Source organism: Grammomys surdaster, unplaced genomic scaffold, assembly GCF_004785775.1.
Source record: "Grammomys surdaster isolate TR1022 unplaced genomic scaffold, NIH_TR_1.0 125690, whole genome shotgun sequence".
Classification (NCBI taxonomy): domain Eukaryota; kingdom Metazoa; phylum Chordata; class Mammalia; order Rodentia; family Muridae; genus Grammomys; species Grammomys surdaster.
In genome coordinates, this window is record NW_021620526.1 from 148,121 (window position 1) to 167,081 (window position 18,961).

Here is an 18,961-nt window from a genome sequence, read left to right on the forward strand (position 1 = left end):
CCAGAATTTCCCCACAGTGATGAGCTTTATTCAAAAGTTGTGAGCCAAAATAATTCCTTTCTCAAGTAATTTTTGTTATTTTCTGAATTCTCTTCTATTTAGATCACTGGGTAACTTATAAAGAGAAATTTATTTGAAAATTTATTTAGTTTTAGAGGTTAAAAATCTAAGAAACCAAACTCAAGTCTGATAAAGGTCTCAGCAGCAATACTATAGGAGTGTGTGCAAGATAGACATATCAGGAATCCAGAGAGTGATTCGGGCGTCAGGCTCTTTTAAAAATTATTTTTATTTAAAAAATGATTGAGTGTTTTTCCTCCATATATTAACCATGAACATGGTACATGTGCATATATCATGCACAACATTCATGCTTGGTCAGAAAAGGGCATCAGATTCCCTGGAACTGGAGTTATAGACAGTTGTGGGAGTTACAGATAGCTGCTATGTGGGTTCAGGGAACCAAATCTGGGTCTTCTGAAAGAGCAAATGGGCCATGTCTCCAATCCAAAGGCTAATTCTTTTAATATCAACCTCTTGCAAGAAATACTTAAGGTCCCATGGTAATTATATCAATTATTCCTAAGAGGACAATGCTCCCAAAGAATTCTCATTTGACTCAACGTGTGCATCATACTGAGGACCACATTTCCTGCACAAGATCTAGATGAGGATTCTTGTCTGTCATATCCATCTGATATCCAAAAGGAACTTTTTATGGGACTGGAGAGATAAATCAATGGTGATGAGAACATACTTTTTTTTCTAGAGGAGCTAGGTTCAAATCCTAGCACCCACAGCAGGATTACAACCCACACAGTTACAACTGCTTGTAACTTCAGCTCCAGGATCATCTGACATCTTGGGCTTCCTAGAGCACTGGCACTGACATGTGCAGACATACACATACTTACTAACAATAAAATAAAAAAAGACCCAAATAACCTCAGAAGAAACTGTTCTGAAAATGGAAAAGGAACTGCTCATAATTAAAATATTCACTTTTTGGGCCTAAGACACAGCATGAAATCATTCCTTTGGTCTAAGAGGACACCTCATTTCTTCTTTATATGGCTGATGCTGATAGACATTACCATATATAGTTAAGGGCAGCTCTAGTTTTTCCTAATATTCCCCTGTGAACATTGGTCCTTGCAAAGAATAGGTCCTCAATGAATCAGCCAGTAAGTGGTACGACTTATTTCTATTGCCATTTTATTAAAAGAACTTGCAAAACAAAACCACCACACATTGAAATTAACCAGACACAAACTATACATTTCAGTGAGCTTTTCTACAATTCAGAAGCTTTGGAGCTTCACAGTGGGTAACTTATTAGGATGTAATTCCTCATACATTTTCAAAAACTCAAGCACATTTAGGTCTACACATGTAAGTTAGTTTTACAGAGGAACATATTTTGTTGAGGGGAAAAATAAGAATTACCTTTTTCTTTCATTTTTCTCTATTTCTTGACATTGGATATATTACTAAGGTCTTTCACAATTCAGATTAAAATCATATGCAAATATTACTTTATTACAGACCATAACATAATATGGGAAGTTTTGTTACATAAAATAACAAAATTGAAAAAAATACTAAAAAAAAGTTCCAAGTTAATGGTATAAAATAGGGGAAAAGATGTTATTTACTTACTTCCCCTAGCCCCACACCATCTCTTTGCTACTTTAAACACTAACTGCCACTTTCAAATGCAGTGAAGAGTGGGAAGCTTTATTCAGGAAGCTTCTGAATATGGTGGCACTAGAACTTATATTGGCCATGGCAATATGCTACTTGTGGTGGCAATTCTAAACAAAATCTCATGTTCTCTCAAAGCCTCTAAATGCAGGGATAGGAAGAATCTGGAATCACTTAGTTAATCCTGCTGATCTGAACCAAAAACTTTATGGCATCTACGCTTCTGGTTTCAGCATGGGCCCTTGGACCCATAGGAACTCATAGTGAGGGGGATCACTGTCAGGCACCAAAGTGTATCAGATACCCTTCTTGTACAAAAGTTTCAGTGAAAAGCTTCTTGGCATTCCCACCTACATAGTGATTTTCCATGAAAATTACTCCCATCCTATTTAGTGCTTGTCAGATAACATCCTCATGGACATGGTGATCATGCATGCAGATGACACCTAGGGCAATTATTAGGAGGCCTGTCTTGGGCATGCCCTGGGCATCAGTAAGCATTCCATCATAGGTGACCCCCATGGCAATGGCAAGGGCATAGGTGTGAACAACAGAGTCCACTTCTATCACATCAATGCCAAAGACCAGCTTCAAACCCTCAGACGTTTCATTAAAGATCCTACTGTTATACTGCTCATTATCTTTGATAACCTTTTCTACAATCTCTTCCTTGTTGGTCAGCTCCTTCATTCTATACTTGAGGAGCAGGAACTGCACCAAATCAGTTGCCTTTGAACTTAGTGCATGCTGCAATACCATGGGCTCTTCCAGCTCCATTTGGTTGCCAGAGGCCTCATGAGATGGGCATATTGGAATGTTGGCTACAACAATGGGTGGAGATAAGGCTCTCTGAGAACTCTGGTGATAATTTGGTATTCCACCAGCAGGCATCTTCCTGGGGAGGGTTGAGCTAGTGGAGGAGGAGGCATTATTGTCAATGGACTCTTCTCCCTCAGCCATTAGGCCCTGTTCTCTTCGGGCCTGAGATTCTCCCTGAAATGAGCAACACTACCTCTTCTGTGGATGAGACATGATGAGTTTCCTTGCAGCTAGCAGGCAGGAGGCTGGTCAGGATCACAGTGATACAGACTCAGACCTGGGGCAAGAAGAGGGCTGTGTTAGAATACTTTGCTGACAGTCACACCCTGAAACCTCTCAAAATGGTCTTTTACAGTTTTTTTTCTCTTGGTTACTACTGTATGGCCCTAGAGGAACCTGTATTCCTGTCAGTCCTATTACTTATGAGACTGAGGGAAGGAGTGAGAACTGTCTTCAAAGCACAGCCATGTTACAGAGCTTGACACTCCAGTGGGGTCAGGGAAATGTAGAGTCCCTGTGTTCTGGGGTGGATGGGGCCCTTGGTACCTCACCTTCACTCCTGACTCTGCTTGGGTTTCCTCTATGTCTGACCAGAGGATCCTGCCCTAGACCAAGCCCCTGGAGCTCCTGTAAGAGATGTTGAGGCATTCCTGAACTGCAGACTCTAAGAACACTGGGTGTTCTGGCCCGGAACTCAGGCCCTGCTGGCCCTGATAGGAGAGGAGAGCTGGACTATGAGGAGCACCTCTGCTGTCTCATATGATACACTCTGTAGTTATTCTAGGCTCTCAATTTTGCACTGTTAGGATCTGAACCCCACTTCTCTGTTGGCCCGAGGGCACGCTTCTTGCAATGAAAATTCCACAGCTCAGAGATGGAACAAAGTAATGATGGAGCCTTATATCTGGCTAAACTTGCCTGGGATAACAGGAAAAGGTAACACATTTCACTAAAGCCCATGTGTTTTGGGAGGTGGAGCCTGTCTCATACTTACCTCAATAAATTGCAAGGACTGAACTGCTTCTCCTGATGAGCTGAACCCACCTTCCTTAGTGTGGAGGCTTATTTCTGTGAGAAAGAAGAAAAAGCAAGTGAGAGAAAGGAATCCACCTACAGTCCCTAGGTTTTCTCACAGCCAACAGAAGGGCTAGGTCCCCTGTGTTGATGAGACTTTCTCAGTTCTCAACTTGAGTCATGACATACCTGGAATTATTTTTCTGATGATCTGAGTCAAGATCGTCTTGATAAGACCTTTAGCTCCCTGAGAGTAATGCCCTAGAAACAGATAAAGGGCTTAGACTGGTGGCCTTGTCCAGGACTGTAGGGGTGACAAGTTGCAGTGTGGACTTCTGTGGGGACCCTGTATGTGCTCTGGACTGGTGTTACCTTCAGTCAGCTCTTGGTGTCCTTACCTTGACTCTTTCCAGATCCTTTAACACCCATGTCTAGCTGAGATCACTCACGGAGGTTAAATTTCTCACCAGGATCCTTAAATCCTGAAAACTCTCAGGAGTAGTGAACAGATGCTATATCCCTTTGGCTCTGCAAAAGATCTTCAGGTTATCTACATGACCTGTATTCATCTTGCATATATATATGGGGTTCCCTAAGTCTACTTGAAGTTTATTCATCTGATCTGTCCTTCTCGACATCTCTGCTTTATAGCACACCTCATCCCTCAGTGATTCTGCAGAACAGATCTCACTTTTCCCTAACACCTCACAGGTTATAGTGAAGGTACACTGCACCTGGTCACTCTTCCTGGAGACTACCAGAGCTGACAAGAGTGTGGAGGTATCCATGGGCTCTCACATGTGAGTTCCCGACTGTCATCCTCCATTTACTACCTTCAGTTTTCACAGGACCTGGGTCCTTATGAAGCAGTGTTCTTTGTAGTAAAGCCCCAAACTCGCTCAGGCCTGGATGCTGAAGTCAGGAATCACTTGCTTATTAGTGCCTATCTGGGCTCAGAGCCAGCATATAGCTGAGCCCCCTCCAGGGTGCTCTCAGCCCTTCCTAAATGTTCATCTTGACTTCCAACAGTGTCTAGGACCTTCACTCTGCTGACTTGAGGCCCTACGACTACCTATAAATCCTTTCCCCTCTCAGACCAAGATGTGGAAAACAGGCATTACTGGTCACATTGAATTGGGCCTTCCTGGGCTGACCATGGGAGGAGGCTTCTGTGGGACCTTTTTGTTGGTATTAGAATTCTTTCCCTCACAATCTGGACTTTTTTCCCTCTGACCATGACATGAGTGAGGCTTTTGTATTGTATCTTAAGTTATCATCCAGACTCCTAAAGTTCTGGTTCTCTCTGCTCTACAGGTCTGAAATGAGGGCCTCAGAATAAGGTTCTCACTCTCTCCACCCCCTAACTTTCCCAGTGGCTGTTACAATCCATAACTTTGACTAAGGGAAGAACCAGACTCTCTAGAGGACTATAGTCTCACTAGGATGTTAGAGAATGCCTGAGCCTGATCCTTGTCTGTAACTGCACCTAGAGGCATTTATAGACATCAGAAAATACCTGCTTGGTAACCCTGTCTTCAGGGGTCACAACAGGCATACAGCTGGGCTTTCTCTGTCCTGGGTTTTGGGATTCTTTCAGCTTTTTCCTTCAATCTTGATAGTATCTAAACCACTTTGTTAAACTTAAAATACTCATAGAAATTTCCCCCTTCCTCTCCACCCTTCAAATCCCTCTTAATGTACCCTTCATTGATCCCTATGGAATCCACGGCTTCTTTTGCTTTCTTACCACACCCCCCCCTAAATATACGAATGTGACCTGCTTGGTCCATTTAGTGTAACTGGTATGTATATGATTTTAGGGCTGTCCTTTGGTAGTGGATAACCAATTCAGGGACTCATCTTTGGGTATGACTATTTCTCTTGCTCTCAGCATTCCTTGGTTACTTTGCCTGCGGGCAAGACCCTAGGAAAATTCCCTCTTCTGTGTTAACATGTCTGCGGGTGGTGTACTTATTTATATCTTGTTTAGGCAACAATATTGCTGGGGTGAAATGGGTGAGGTTCCCCTGTCATTTCTAAGAAATACAACCTCACTGCAGAGTTCCTGGTCCCTTGATTCAATCTTTCTGCCAACTCTTCCTTGCTGATCCCTTAGCCTTAAGTGTAGGAGTTTTGATGTAGATGTTTCAGTTATGATTGGCCATTTTAGCATCAACTGTTCATTTTGACCAGTTGTATTTTTCTGAAATGGTTTATGCTTACTGCAAAGAAAAGTTTATTTGATGAGGACTATGTTTGCTAATTTTATGCTAACGGACACAAACTAGAACTGTTTGAGAAGAACCTCAATTGAGAAAATACCCCCATCAGCCTGTGGGCTAACCTATGGGACATTTTCTTTATTGATAATTGATATGGGAGGGTCCAGCTAACTGTGGATGGAGTCATTCCTGGGCTGGTGTTCCTGGGTGCTGCAGAAAGCAGGCTGAGGAGGAAGCCAGTGAGCAGTATTCCTCCATGGCCTCTGCTTCAACTCCTGTATCCAGGATCCTCCCTTGATTTCATGCCCTGGCTTCCTTGGATGATGGACTACAACCTGGAAGATGTAATAAATCCTCCCCCCCCCAAGTTGCTTTTGGTCATGGTGGTTTATTATAGCAATAGAAACCCTAAGGCAAAGGGTGAGAGCTATACTATAACCTTTAACTATGAGCCAAAACAAACTCTTTCTCCATTAAGGTGCTTTTGTATGTATTTTATCAAAGCATTAGGAAGGCTTTTCATAGTAACTTCAAGACTCCAAAATATGTTTATTGGTGATTTTGTCAGAAATATCACGAAAGGTTTTGATCATTTCCAGATTCAATCTTCCAGGACTAACTCAGCTATTGTGAAGTTTTTTTTTTTCCTTCAGTTTTTGTCTTGGGTGAAGTATTTGTCTTCCAGTTTTTAAAGTCAGAATTGTATAATATAGTCTGTAACAGTTAATTTTTGTTGGCAAGTTGACTGGTAAAGTATTATTTTTAGGTGTGGTTATTAGAGTGCTCTCTAAAGAAGCTCTCATTAAAATCAGTGGACTAAATAAACTCTGACACTCTTATCCAGTGTGAGCCAGTATCATCCAAGTAGTTGAAATCTAGATAAAAAAGCAGAGGAAATAGGAACTTTAACTTTTTATCTTTGCTGGAGATTTGGTATCCTTTACCTGCCCACGAATATCAGAAGTTTGTGTTTTCTATCCTTTGCACAACACACCATATTTGTAGTAACATCTTTTTCCTAGCTACGACCCATGTCCATATGTAGGGGTCCTTTATAAACACCTGAATGAGAAAAAACATCTAGATTTCTTTAATCTATAGTTACAGACTTAGAATGGATGGCCTTGCATTTCAGGCATACTTGGGGTAAACTTGAAAGATAGATAATCTTCCCTTGTGAGTCTTCAGCAGTATGCTGGCCTGTCTTATGACCTCATAGTAGCTTGGCAGCTGTACAGGCAGTCTTTGATCAAATTTGAGCATGAATCTGTGATTTATAGGCAGCATGTAGTTCCTAGCTGAGGAGGAGCAAGAAAAAGAGACTCTTCAACTGTTTCAAGGCCTTTTGATTTTTTCCAGCTAGAGTTTAGTATATACAGTTGGTTGGATCCAGATGAAAAAGAGGGACAAAGGACATGAAAGTAAATAGAAAAAGTAATTGGAATCAAGAATATCTAACTTGATTCTGTTAGAGCAAATATCAACTCATCACAAAAGTTCACATTCATATTTGAACACTGATTCCCTATACAGCTGCTAGGCTACAATGAGACCATAGAATCTTTGAGTCTCATGGCACAGAGACCTCATATTTTCTATTATTTTTAAATATATTGATATAAAATACACTCAATGTTACTAAGAAATAGGTAAACCAAGGGATAGAGCAGTGTCTTAGTGGGTAAGAACACTCGATGTGAGAGCAACTGGACCATATTTTGTACCAGTTTCTTCTTAAGCTTATAAAAATTCAGGAAATTCTGAGGAGAGGCTATTAAGACTCAGAAAGCCCTAGGAAGTATCCAAAACTGATCAGATGCACTAAGACACTCCTTTTCTAAGATTATACAAAATTTAAGAATTGCTGAAGAATGAGGGACAAGCTGAGATACTTGGAAAAGGCTCAAGACCAAGTAAGTTGCCTGGAAGAGAAACTCTTCAACATGTTGAGCTGTCTAAAAGGTATACTGTGAGTTCTAGGTTTTACAGTTTTTTTTTTTGTGAGTTGTCATCCATGCTTTTGTGTTTTAGCTGTTTTAAAGTCATCTGTGCTCCTGTAAATGAACTCTTACCCATATTCCTATTAGTAACACTGTTAAAACTCATCAAATCCATTTAGATTTTGGATGGGTGGAAATTATGTAAATATAGTACTCATGTATTCTTTCTTTGTTCTGTTCTCATTTTCCTATTTGGAATGAGTAAAATGATGTTTGTACGTGTCTGCCAAGAATAGGGTCACAAAACAGACTTGAATTCAAATATCTAGCACCCATGTAAAAGCCAGGTATGGTTGCATGCTCCTGGTACCCTAGTGTTGAGGGATGGAGACAGGGAGATCCCAGAAGTTCCCTGGCCAGGCACTGTAGCCAACAACAAGCTCCAGGTTAAGCTGGGGACTCCGACTCAAAAAATTAGGCAGAGAGCCATAAAAGAAAACACTCAACCTTCTCTGGCCTCCACACATACGTATGTATGCACATTTATGTATACCAGACACACAGCATAGCAACATGTGCACAAAATTATTTTTGTTTGCTTTCCTATCTTTCAAGAAACCTCTCTGGAAAGTCTCCCATCTTGGTTCAGCTTTTTCCAAGCCCTAGCAGGGTCTCCCAGAGAACCTTTAGTGCTTCAGTGGTATTGTGTACACAATTTTGGTCTCCAAGCTCTCTCCCGACTAGAATTTTAAAGGTGAGAGAAGATGCAAGGTATACCAATGCAGGTAAAAAGGGAATGCTATCATCCTTCTTTCCTTACTCATCCCTTAAGTTAGTTGTATAGTTTGGCATATCACACATAATAGTATAGTTGGTCATGTTAGGTCCATCATAGGATTATAAACTCTACCTGTTGTTCAAGGCCATCTTCAGAAACTGAAGACCCCTGGAACTGAGGAAATGGTTGAATCAGTAGTGTGCTTGCTGTGCAAACATGAGGATCTGAGTTTGGATCCACAGCAAATCACATAAAAACACATGACTGTAATCCAATGTGGTGGTTTGATTAACAACGACCCCCATAAACTCATATCCTTTAATGCTTAGGGACTGGCACTATTTGGGCGATATTAAGAGGTATGACCTTGTTGGAAGATGTATGTCACTTGGAGGGGATGGTGGCTTCAAGGTTTTAAAAGCTAAAGCCAGGGTCAGTGGCTCACTCTCTTCCTGCTGCCTGCAGATCCTGATGTAGAACTCTTAGTTTCTATTCCAGCACCATGTCTGTTTGTGTGGCACCATGCTCCCCATCATGATGATAATGGACTAAACCTCTGAAACTGTAAGCCAGCCCCAATTAAATGCTTTCTTTTTGTAAGTATTGTCATAATGTCTCTTAACAGCAATAGAACACCAAATAAGACATCCAAATACTGGGGAAGCAAAAAGAGGTGGATCACTGGAGCCCATTGGACAGCTAGACTAGCTGAATGAGTGAGCTATATCTATTGTGAGAAAACTTGTCTCAAAAAATATGGTGGAAGAACAATTGAATAAGACACCCAATGTCAACCACTGGCCTCTATACACCTTGTGCATGTGCGCACACACACTATAAAAAAAAAAACCCAAGGATTCTTGAAAAGGAAACTTTTATATCCAGCTAGTTCCACCTCATGACTATGGGTAGAGCAGCATAGCAATACCTGAGAACAGCCCTTTTAATCTGATTAGGCCATAAAAAGACTGAAGAAGGTCCACTGGCTTAGGGTTCATGTTTCAAGGTCTCACATTTTCATCACAAAGTTCTTAGAGATATTCTGAAGAGGGTGGGTTACAAAAAAAAAAAGGAGTCTCTCCACCACTAGGATGGTTCAGTGTGACTTTGCGATGCTTTTGATCTGGATTAACCCTAAGCCATTGGCCCTTCAACTTTCTTGCTCCCCACTCTGCTTTGGCAGAGATTAAAAAAAAAACCTCTTTTCTATTTTATAAACAATATTTCTCTTGCTAGAACTCATACACCTATGGTCACTTGATCTTTGGCAAAGGAGCTAAAACCATCCAGTGGATAAAAGACAGCATTTTCAACGAATGGAGCTGGTTCAACTGGAGGTCAGCATGTAGAAGAATGCAAATCGATCCATTCTTATCTCCTTGTACAAAGCTCAAGTATAAGTGGATCAAGGACCTCCACATAAATCCAGATACACTGAAACTAATAGAAGAGAAAGTGGGGAAGAGCCTCGAATACTTGGGCACAGGGGAAAGTTCCTGAACAGAACAGCAATGGCTTATGCTCTAAGATCAAGAATCGACAAATGGGACTTCATAAAATTGCAAAGCTTCTGTAAGGCAAAGGGCACTGTCAATAGGACAAAGCAGCAACCAACAGATTGGGAAAAGAACTTTACCAATCCTACATTCTATAGAGGGCTAATATCCAATATATACATAGAACCCAAGAATTTAGACTCCAGAGAATCAAATAACCCTATTAAAAATGGGGTACAGAGCTAAACAAAGAATTCTCAACTGAGGAATATCGGATGGCCAAGAAGCACTTAAAGAAATGTTCAGTATCCTTAGTCATCAGGGAAATCACAAAAGAACATACATGGTATTCACTCACTGATTATTGGATATTAGCCTAGAACCTTGAAATGCCCAAGATGCAACTCACAGGCCACATGAAGCCCATAAAGAAGGAAGACCAAGTGAGGGTGATTCGGTCCTTCTTAGAAGGAGCAACAAAATACTCAAGGGAGCAAATATGGAGACAAAGTGAGGGACAGAAACTGAAGGAGGGGCCGTCTCAAGACCACCCCACCTGAGTATCTATCCCATGTGCAATCACCAAAGGTAGATGCTGATGTGGAAGACAGGAAGTGCATGCTGATAAGAGCCTGATATGGATATCTCCTCAGAGGCCTTCAAGAGTCAGACATATTCAGAGGCAGATGCTCACAACTAGCCATTGAACTGATCATGGGGTTCTCAATAGAGGAGTTAGAGTGAAGACTGAAGGAGCTGAAAGGGTTTGTGGCACCATGAGGAGAGCAACAATACCAACCAACCACAGCTCCCAGGGTCTAAACCACCAGCCTGGGAGCACTTAGGGGGGGATCCAGGGCTTCAGCTGAATATGTAAAAGTGGAGGGCCCTGCTGGGCATAGGTGGAAGAAGAGAACCTTGACCTCATGAAGGCTGGATGCCCCAGGGGGTGGGAATTTTGAGGGTGGGGAGGTGGGAGTGGGGGGGGTGTAGATAGAGGTTACATCCACAGAGAAGAAGGAGGAGGGGCGAGGGGATTGGGGGTTCCGAGGGGGTGATTGGGGGATGGGGTAAGGGGACAACATAGGAAATGTAAATAAATCATCCAATAAAAAAAAAAAAGAAATGTTCAGTATCCTTAGTCATCAGGGAAATGCAAATCAAAACAACCCTGAGATTCCATCTCACACCAGTCAGAATGGCTAAGATTAAAAACTCAGGTGATAGTAGATGCTGGCGAGGATGTGGAGAAAGAGGAACACTCCTCCATTGTTGGTGGGATTGTAAGCTGGTACAACCACCCTGAAAAGCAGTCTGGTGGTTCCTCAGAAAAATGGACATAGCTGAGGACTCAGCTATACCATTCCTGGGCATATTCCCAGAAGATGCCCCAACATATAACAAGGAAACATGCTCCACTATGTTCATAGCAGCCTTATTTATAATAGCCAGAAGCTGGAAAGAACCCAGATGTCCTTCAACAGAAGAATTGATGAAGAAAATGTGGTACATTTACACAATGGAGTATTACTCAGCTATTAAAAAACAATGACTTCATGAAATTCTTAGGTAAATGGATGGAACTAGAAAATATCATCTTAAAAAAAAAGAAAATATCATCTTGAGTGAGGTAACTCAGTCACAAAAGAACACACGCAGTATGTGTTCACTGATAAGTGGATATTAGCCTGAAAGCTCGGAATACCCAAGATACAATTCACAGACCACATGAAGCTCAAGAAGAAGAAAGACCCAAGTGTGGGTGCTTTGGTCCTTCTTGGAAGGGGTAACAAAATACTCACGGTAGATAGAGGGTTGTAGGGACTTGGGAGGAAGAAAGGAGGGAGGGGGAAAAAGGTGGCAGGATCAGGTGTGGGAGGAGGGGGAGATGTACAGAGAGGGTCAGGAAATTGAACAGAGGTGTGAGGCAATGGGGAATGGGGAACTAGGGATAGCCAACAGCAAGTCCCAGATGCTAGGAAAGCAAGAGGCTCCCAGGACCCAACTGGGATGAGATTAGCTGAAATGCCCAACAAAGGGGAGGGAGAACCTATGGAGACCATATCCAGAAGTTAGGCAAGGCCCCTAGTTGGGGGCATGGGGCCACTCACTCATCTCCAAATTTTTAACCCAGAATTGTTCCTGTTAAAGGAAATATGGGGATAAAATGTGGAACAGAGACTGAAGGAAAGGCCAACCGGAGATTGCCCTACCTGGGAATCCATCCTACATACAGACACCAAACCCAGACACTATTGCAGATGCCAAGAAATGCTTGCTGACAGGAGCCTGATATAGCTGCTGTCTCCTGAGAGGCTCTGCCAGGGACTGACAAATATAGAGGTGGATATTCACAGCTAATCACTGGACTGAGCACAGGGTCCCCAATGGAGGAGTTAAAGAAAGAACTGAAGGAGCTGAAGGGGTTTGTAACCCATAGGAAGAACAACAATATCAACCAACCAGACCCCTCCCCACCAAGAGCTCCCAGGGACTAAATCACTGACCTGAGAGTACACATGGAGGGTCCCATGGCTCTAGCTGCATATGTAGGAGATGCCTTATCTGGCATCAATGGGAGGGCAGGCCCTTGGTCCTGTGAAGGCTTGATGCCCCAGTGTAGGGGAATGCCTGGGTGGGGAGGTGGGAGTGGGTGGGTGGGTAGGTGGAAGAATACCCTCATAAAAGCAGGAGGGGGTGGGATAGGGGTTTCTGGAGGGGAAACAAGGAAAGGGGATAACATTTGAAATGTAAATAAATAAAATATCCAATAAAAACCAAACAATAAACAAACAAACAAAAAACCAAAGTGGAACTAAATGTCTACCTCATATTTGACTTGCTGTCTAAAAACTTTTGTTTCCAAAGACCCTAAATGACTTTGTTCAAAACTGTGAATTATTCAATGACTGTGTTGCTAGCTTCCCCCTCTTGAAAACCATGAATAATGGAAGCTAGAGACTTTCAGACCTGGATGAGTGTCCCATATAGTATCTATCAATCTAATTGAGGAAGCACAGACCCACCAGAGTATTTGCTATTATAGGTCTTTATTTTGCCTTCTGCTATTTACATGTTTTTAAAGTATATTTTTCAGAAACATAATTTTATGCTCTTTCATGTTTAAATTTCTTGAAGTCCAGACTGGTCAAGGTCTCTTTCTCATAAGAATGTCAATTATTGAGCTCAACGTGGGCACTCACTTATCTAGTAAGGCTCAACTACTGTGAGTCTTGCAGATCAGGTCACCTAGGTCACCTGGCTGTTGGTCAATGTCTTTTCTTACTTTTTACTGTCTTGGCTCAACAACACTACTGAAGATCTGTATGTATGTGACTTTAACATAATTCATATGCTCTCAGACTGTTACTGACTTAATTACCATTGAAAGAATCCTGTGGTATTATCTGAAGTCATTTTTTATTACTGTGCCAAATTCTGATATCTTTACCTTTGCTAATGAATACTGATCCCAGGAATGCAGTCTAGCATAATAGTGGGTACAAATTCTGACACAGAGTTCCACAGGGATGACCCTGACCAGCTGGCCTGTTTCATTATTGAAGTATATCAGACAGATATTTTTTTCCTCTCCTGAAAACCCAACACTGAAAATGTAGACTTATATTAATATCAGGGCACCATACAACAAACACAAACACCCTCACTTTCAGTAGGACAAGTTACAATTACTTTGGATGCTGGGTTGTGGAGTAGCTAGAAAGTTCCTGCTTACTACCCACAGGGTATCATGCAAATGGAGTACTTAGTGAGTGCCTTCAGTAGTTATTAGCTTGAAAGCATTGCTGCTGTATATACAGAGTAAGGAACCCTCATTAGGAACAGTCACAATCTCAGCAAAGCTTGGTTCTAAGTATGTCAAGAGTTTGCAGCCTTGCTATGAATGAGGATGATACAAATTGTAAGAATACATTGGACAAACTCCATTGAGACCTAATAGTCTCTCTGCAGAGACACTTCACAGTGCAAATCAAACTGGGAAGGAAATACATCACATATTTCTACAATAAAATGATGCATTGGAAAGACAGAAAGCTGGTGTCTTTCTCAGACAGGAATTCTAGGGGGTGAGGAGAGGGTAAGGCAAAACAGAATACTGTAGTAAAGTGGGGTTTCTCCATCTCAGACTTAGTAAGGCTCTTCCTTCTGTCCAAGCTGTTTGACTGGCTGAATCCCAGAAGCACTGTTCAGATGCTCTGCACTTCCACAACTACTTGGTGTTGGAGGAAGTTTTGGAGGAGACATAGGCAGCCAGATAGAGAAAGTATGAGAAAGGGGCTGTATGGAAGGGGATGGGAGCAGCAAGAGACAAGGCTTGATGAAGATGAACAACAGACCACACAGAATACAAGGGGAGATCTGACAACTTTCAAGTAAGAAAGACCATAGCCATGAAAAAACCAGAAGATTCAAGTTCCTGAAAAGCTGTCATTGGCAGATCTCCACTTTATTTTGACATGTATGAATTGCAGTAGAGTTTAACTGCTCTCATTGCAGCACATTAGGGCAAAATAGTCTTTTTAGGGTATGCTATATCTAGCTATGTGAATATTTACAACTGGCCTCTCTATCCCTTCTTTGCTGTATCTTTGTTCCCACTACTCTAATACCCCTTTGTATCTTTACTCTAGTGATGGTTCAACACTATACAATTATAGGTCTCCAAATCCAAGTACATATCCAATGAATGCTCAGATTCCAGATGAGAACTCTCTGTTCTTCCTTTATTCTGGATCTCTTTGTGCTGGGTTCCCAAAACAAAATAGACAATCTTAGATATTTTGGTAGAACTTCCTTGTTTTGAGTTGTTTTAAAAGTATGTATGTCTGTGTGCATGTTTATTTGTGTGTGTATATATGCCTGCACATGTCTATAAATATAACTCAGAGCATGGGTGCTCCTGATATGTATGTATGCATGTGTGATGGAATAGGTATGTGTGTCTGGGTGTGTATGCATAAAAGGCTAGAATTGTGCCTATGCATGGAGAAGAGACAATACAAAGACCATCTATTCAGGAGCACTTGGTGCTCCTTTCTATTTTTTTCTTCTCTGACTCTTTCCCTGAATTGAGTTAAAGTAAGAAAGTTCAAATTCCAAACACAAGGTAGATTTTGGGGCCTATTCAAGCAGCCAAGTTTGTCCTAGGAGTAGCTACAAATGTACTTCCCCAGTAGGTCCACCTGGCTCTCTAGAACTGAAAAGAAATAGTTAATCAGTCCAGCTAAATAAGACTTTCCCCACAGTGTCAAAACAGGTCACTAGAGTCATGCTGTTTCTACAAGAACCTTCTACAGGGAATACATGTGGTTTTTGATGTATGTCCTTTTACACCAACTAAATTTGACAAACACAGGTATACAGACATGCACATTCAATGAATGTATATAGAATGTATTCCGCTGTGTTAATATAACTACACAAGTGACACTCTCATAGAGATGCATACACGCTATTCATCCACACAGTGCAGATATGCATTCATGTATACCAATGTATATTGACACTAGTACAGCTTCTCAAATGGTGGTATGGACAGCACATAGACCTACCTGGACACATACACACTCATACTCAGAGATACACAAAAACATTTAAACAGTTAAGGAGGTAGATGGGCAGAGGAGCATAGGGCTGAAGAAGAGGCTGCCTATAGAGGAAGGGGGGATATAGGTTCAGTACTTGGAAAAGTTTCTTCATGACCTCCATCAATGAGCTGGTGCTTCCTGGAAAGTTGGTGTGAAGGTTCATCCTACTCTTACCAGGAGCCCTGCTGAGTAGGCTCTATGTTCAGTGCCTGGTCAGTAGCCTCTTCATATAGAGATGCTCCAGGTGCTGTCCAGTAAGCTTGGCAGCTTGAACATAGGGAAGGGACAGTTAGTAAGGAGAAAGAACAAGTATCTTTAAGCATGGCACACAAGCTCCATATTTTCCTTGGAACACTGGAGACAAGGTACTTTGTCTTCCCTGGCTTACAGGGCTCCTGTGAGGATCCAACGATGTGATGGGTCAGGGAGCTCGTTGACACTTACTATGCACTAGACAAATAGAAAGGATTAGTATATAGATTCATAATAGTTGTTCATATATTATTCTAGGCCGATGGTGAAATTGCAAATCTGAACTTTCTTAACTAGTGCTTACTTACCAATTGTGTCTACTGTAACTAGTAATCAACCTAGCAATTGATAGAAACCTAACTCATAACTGAATGGAAGTAGTGAGTCCCTACTGACAGGCAATGTGAAGGGGAAATATGGGCAAGAGAAGGTCTAGTAACTTAAAAGGGAATAGCTGAACCTGTACAAACTTCAGCCTGACATCACTCCCCTGTCTTATATACCCTTGCTGGAAGCATGTTTTCTCACTTACTCTGCTATATCTCTTTGGCAGTCCCTCCTACCCACCTGCCCTTCCTACTCCTGTATCACAACTCTACACTCAAAGTGCAAGACACTTACAAATGATTCCCAACCTTCCTTTGTCAGAATATTCAAGCCATGCCTAGCCTCTCTGTGTACACTCCAGGCTAACTTGGTTTGACTTCTTCTCCCAAAGTCATTTTTAGTAGGCAGATCATTCCTCAGCATGGCTCTTCTGTGTCCTCTAAATACTTCCAAGGGGTAGTATTTAGAAATTCTAGGCTGATGGACTGTTTAAAGTGAAAGGTGAGAATTTTCTAGCAGGAGGAAATCAATGTGCAGTTTATTTCTAAGTCCTCTTCAATCTTTTTCCTCTGGCTACATGTTTTCTTTATCTCTTCCCCACTTCATAATAAAGAGAAGTGCCCAATGGATTTGATTGCCCCTTCCAAACAAAACAGAATAAAACAACCCCCCTCCAAAAAAACCAAAAAAACTTTGCCAACTAAAATGAAGAAGGGGAAGAGGGAAAGAAACTATGAAGGAAACACATCATAATATCTCTGCTGCTGTGGTGTATGAGAAACTAATAGATGTGGTATAACCAGTAAACCACATTGAACAGCCCAAAGGAAAGAGGGAAGAGGAAACGGGACCATCTATCAACCTTAGGGACCCGGTTAGGCTTAAAGAGCTGAAAAGAGAACCCTTCATTGAAGGAGCACCCAGGGCTTGGGGAGCAACTCTCCTCAGACTCTGAGTTACTGTCCTTCTCTTGGTCACAGGCCATCAGCTCCTCATCAGTAAGGCTCCAGATACTGTCAGCATCTCCCTTGCATTGTTCATCAAGGCCAAGCCAGCTGCTCGTAATACTGATGTCATCCTGTAAGCTCTCAATTTTATCAAGGTCCCAACTTCCTTCTTGCACACACCTCTGGCTAATCTGGAGCTTGAGCCTTCCAGTGGGGCTGCTTCCATGGCCATGGCTTTCCTCAGAGTTTAGGCTTTCTTCGGAGTCTTCATCATCAAGGGCATCAGAATGGCTGTGGATTTTGATGGGGATAATACTGTCATTAGTAAGAAAGCCATGAAAGTGAATGGTACAACCAGGCAGTGTTTGCTCAGAGGTGGAAGGCAGATCACTCAGGCTTTCTCCAGTGGCCAATTGAGCCTGGCTTGAGACAGAAGAGAGTGGGCTGAGGCTTTCCGAGGTAGCCAGCTGGGCCTGCTCTGACATGAACGCCAGGGATCCTAGATTTTCCTGGCTTGCCAGATGAGCTTGCATGGGGCTGTCAGGAAGGGGACCAGCTCTGTCTTCTACTCTGTCTTCCACATTAATCAGACCATCCTTGAAGGAGATAATGAATAAGCTGATTACTTTCATATCACCTAGTGGGCAGGCATAGGGAAAGAGAAAAAGGAAGGAACTTTCCTGATTAGTGCTTGCAAAGCTACTGTTGACACCTTTGATGGGCGGAGCCTGTTGGGCTCTCTGAGGTGCTTAGAGGGGTTGAGAAACTGAACCAGGAGGTTGTTTTAACATGCAGAGAATGTCACAGCTGCAGCCAAGCAACTGTTTCCCCATGGAGCAGTTGTGACCTCAGGAATACTATGTGCTATATGTAGGCTTCCAAGTTAGCATGAGATTGAGCTTTCTGCAAAGGAGTGGTGTTGTTGGGCATTTACATATACCCCAAGGCAAAGGGCTCAGTACGTTCTCAGGTGTCTGAAGTGCAAGGGAAGGAAAAGTATGAAGGCCAGTCTTCCTGCACCTCACCTTCCTTTCTAATTTTATCACTTACTCTGGAAGCCTGTAAAATGGAGCAAACTTGGATCGAAGATCTAGAGAAATCAAGTTCTGACTTTTCTTACTTCATGATATCAAATAATTACTATCTATAGATGAGTGTGGGTATGCCTTTCATATACAAGTAAAGTATGAGGATAAAAGCAACTATGAAATGTGAAAGGTTCAAGTGCTAAGCCTAGGCTGAGGAGGTCCTGAGAAAAGCTAGCTGTCAGTCAAAATGTCAAACCTGCACATTTGCTACCACCACTTCTTGGTAGCGGTATCGGGCAACAACTCTTCTGGGTTTCCTGTATCTCCTGTGATTACGTCGAGGTACTTGGCTGAAGAAAAGGTAGTTGATATAGACATATTCCAGCAGGGACAGGAAAACGAAGAACAGGCACACAAGGATGTAGATGTCAATGGCTTTGATACAGGAAATATGGGGGAGTTTATCCCGCATATGTGAGTCGATGGTAGTCAGGACAAGGATCGAAGTTAGTCCTATGAACAACACAGTACAGGGTTACTCTCCTTCAATAGCTGCAATTTTAACAAACCTTTGAGTCTATACCTCAAAGGAGGTGAAGAGAGGCCACCTCTGGGGTGAAGGTTTGCCCATGTACTCTCCTTGCTCCTGCTCCCTTTGCTTATCAGGTCGATTGCTTTGTATCAAGCTCAAATTTCTAGCCATGGTTTAAGTAATTAACATCCCCATTTCCATAAAGTCTTCTTTTAGTATCTGAAGTTTTCTGAACACTAAAATATCATATATATATATATATATATATATATATATATATATATATATATATA

The 18,961-nt window shown here is 41.9% G+C and overlaps 2 protein-coding genes across 2 annotated transcripts in view; both read right to left on the reverse strand.

The window, feature by feature from the left end:
* Positions 1-2,103: 2,103 nt before the first annotated feature.
* LOC114639249 (melanoma-associated antigen 10-like) lies at positions 2,104-2,664 on the reverse strand. Its single transcript, XM_028787991.1, has one exon. The coding sequence runs from the start codon at positions 2,662-2,664 to the stop codon at positions 2,104-2,106; it is 561 nt and encodes a 186-aa protein (XP_028643824.1).
* A 14,222-nt stretch (positions 2,665-16,886) lies between these two features.
* Gabrq (gamma-aminobutyric acid type A receptor theta subunit) overlaps positions 16,887-18,961 on the reverse strand; it is a 13,551-nt gene continuing 11,476 nt past the window's right edge. Inside the window, exons 8-9 of the mRNA XM_028787987.1 lie at positions 18,393-18,649; positions 16,887-17,704 (exon numbers count right to left, since the gene is read on the reverse strand). Coding sequence (XP_028643820.1) covers positions 16,943-17,704; positions 18,393-18,649 — 1,019 coding nt within the window. The 3' untranslated portion in view covers positions 16,887-16,942. The remainder of the gene's footprint in view (positions 17,705-18,392; positions 18,650-18,961) is intronic.

What these genes read in the sequence shown, in the direction of transcription:
- LOC114639249 (XM_028787991.1), bottom strand. Translation starts at nt 2,664, where the DNA reads ATGGCTGAGGGAGAAGAGTCCATTGACAATAATGCCTCCTCCTCCACT.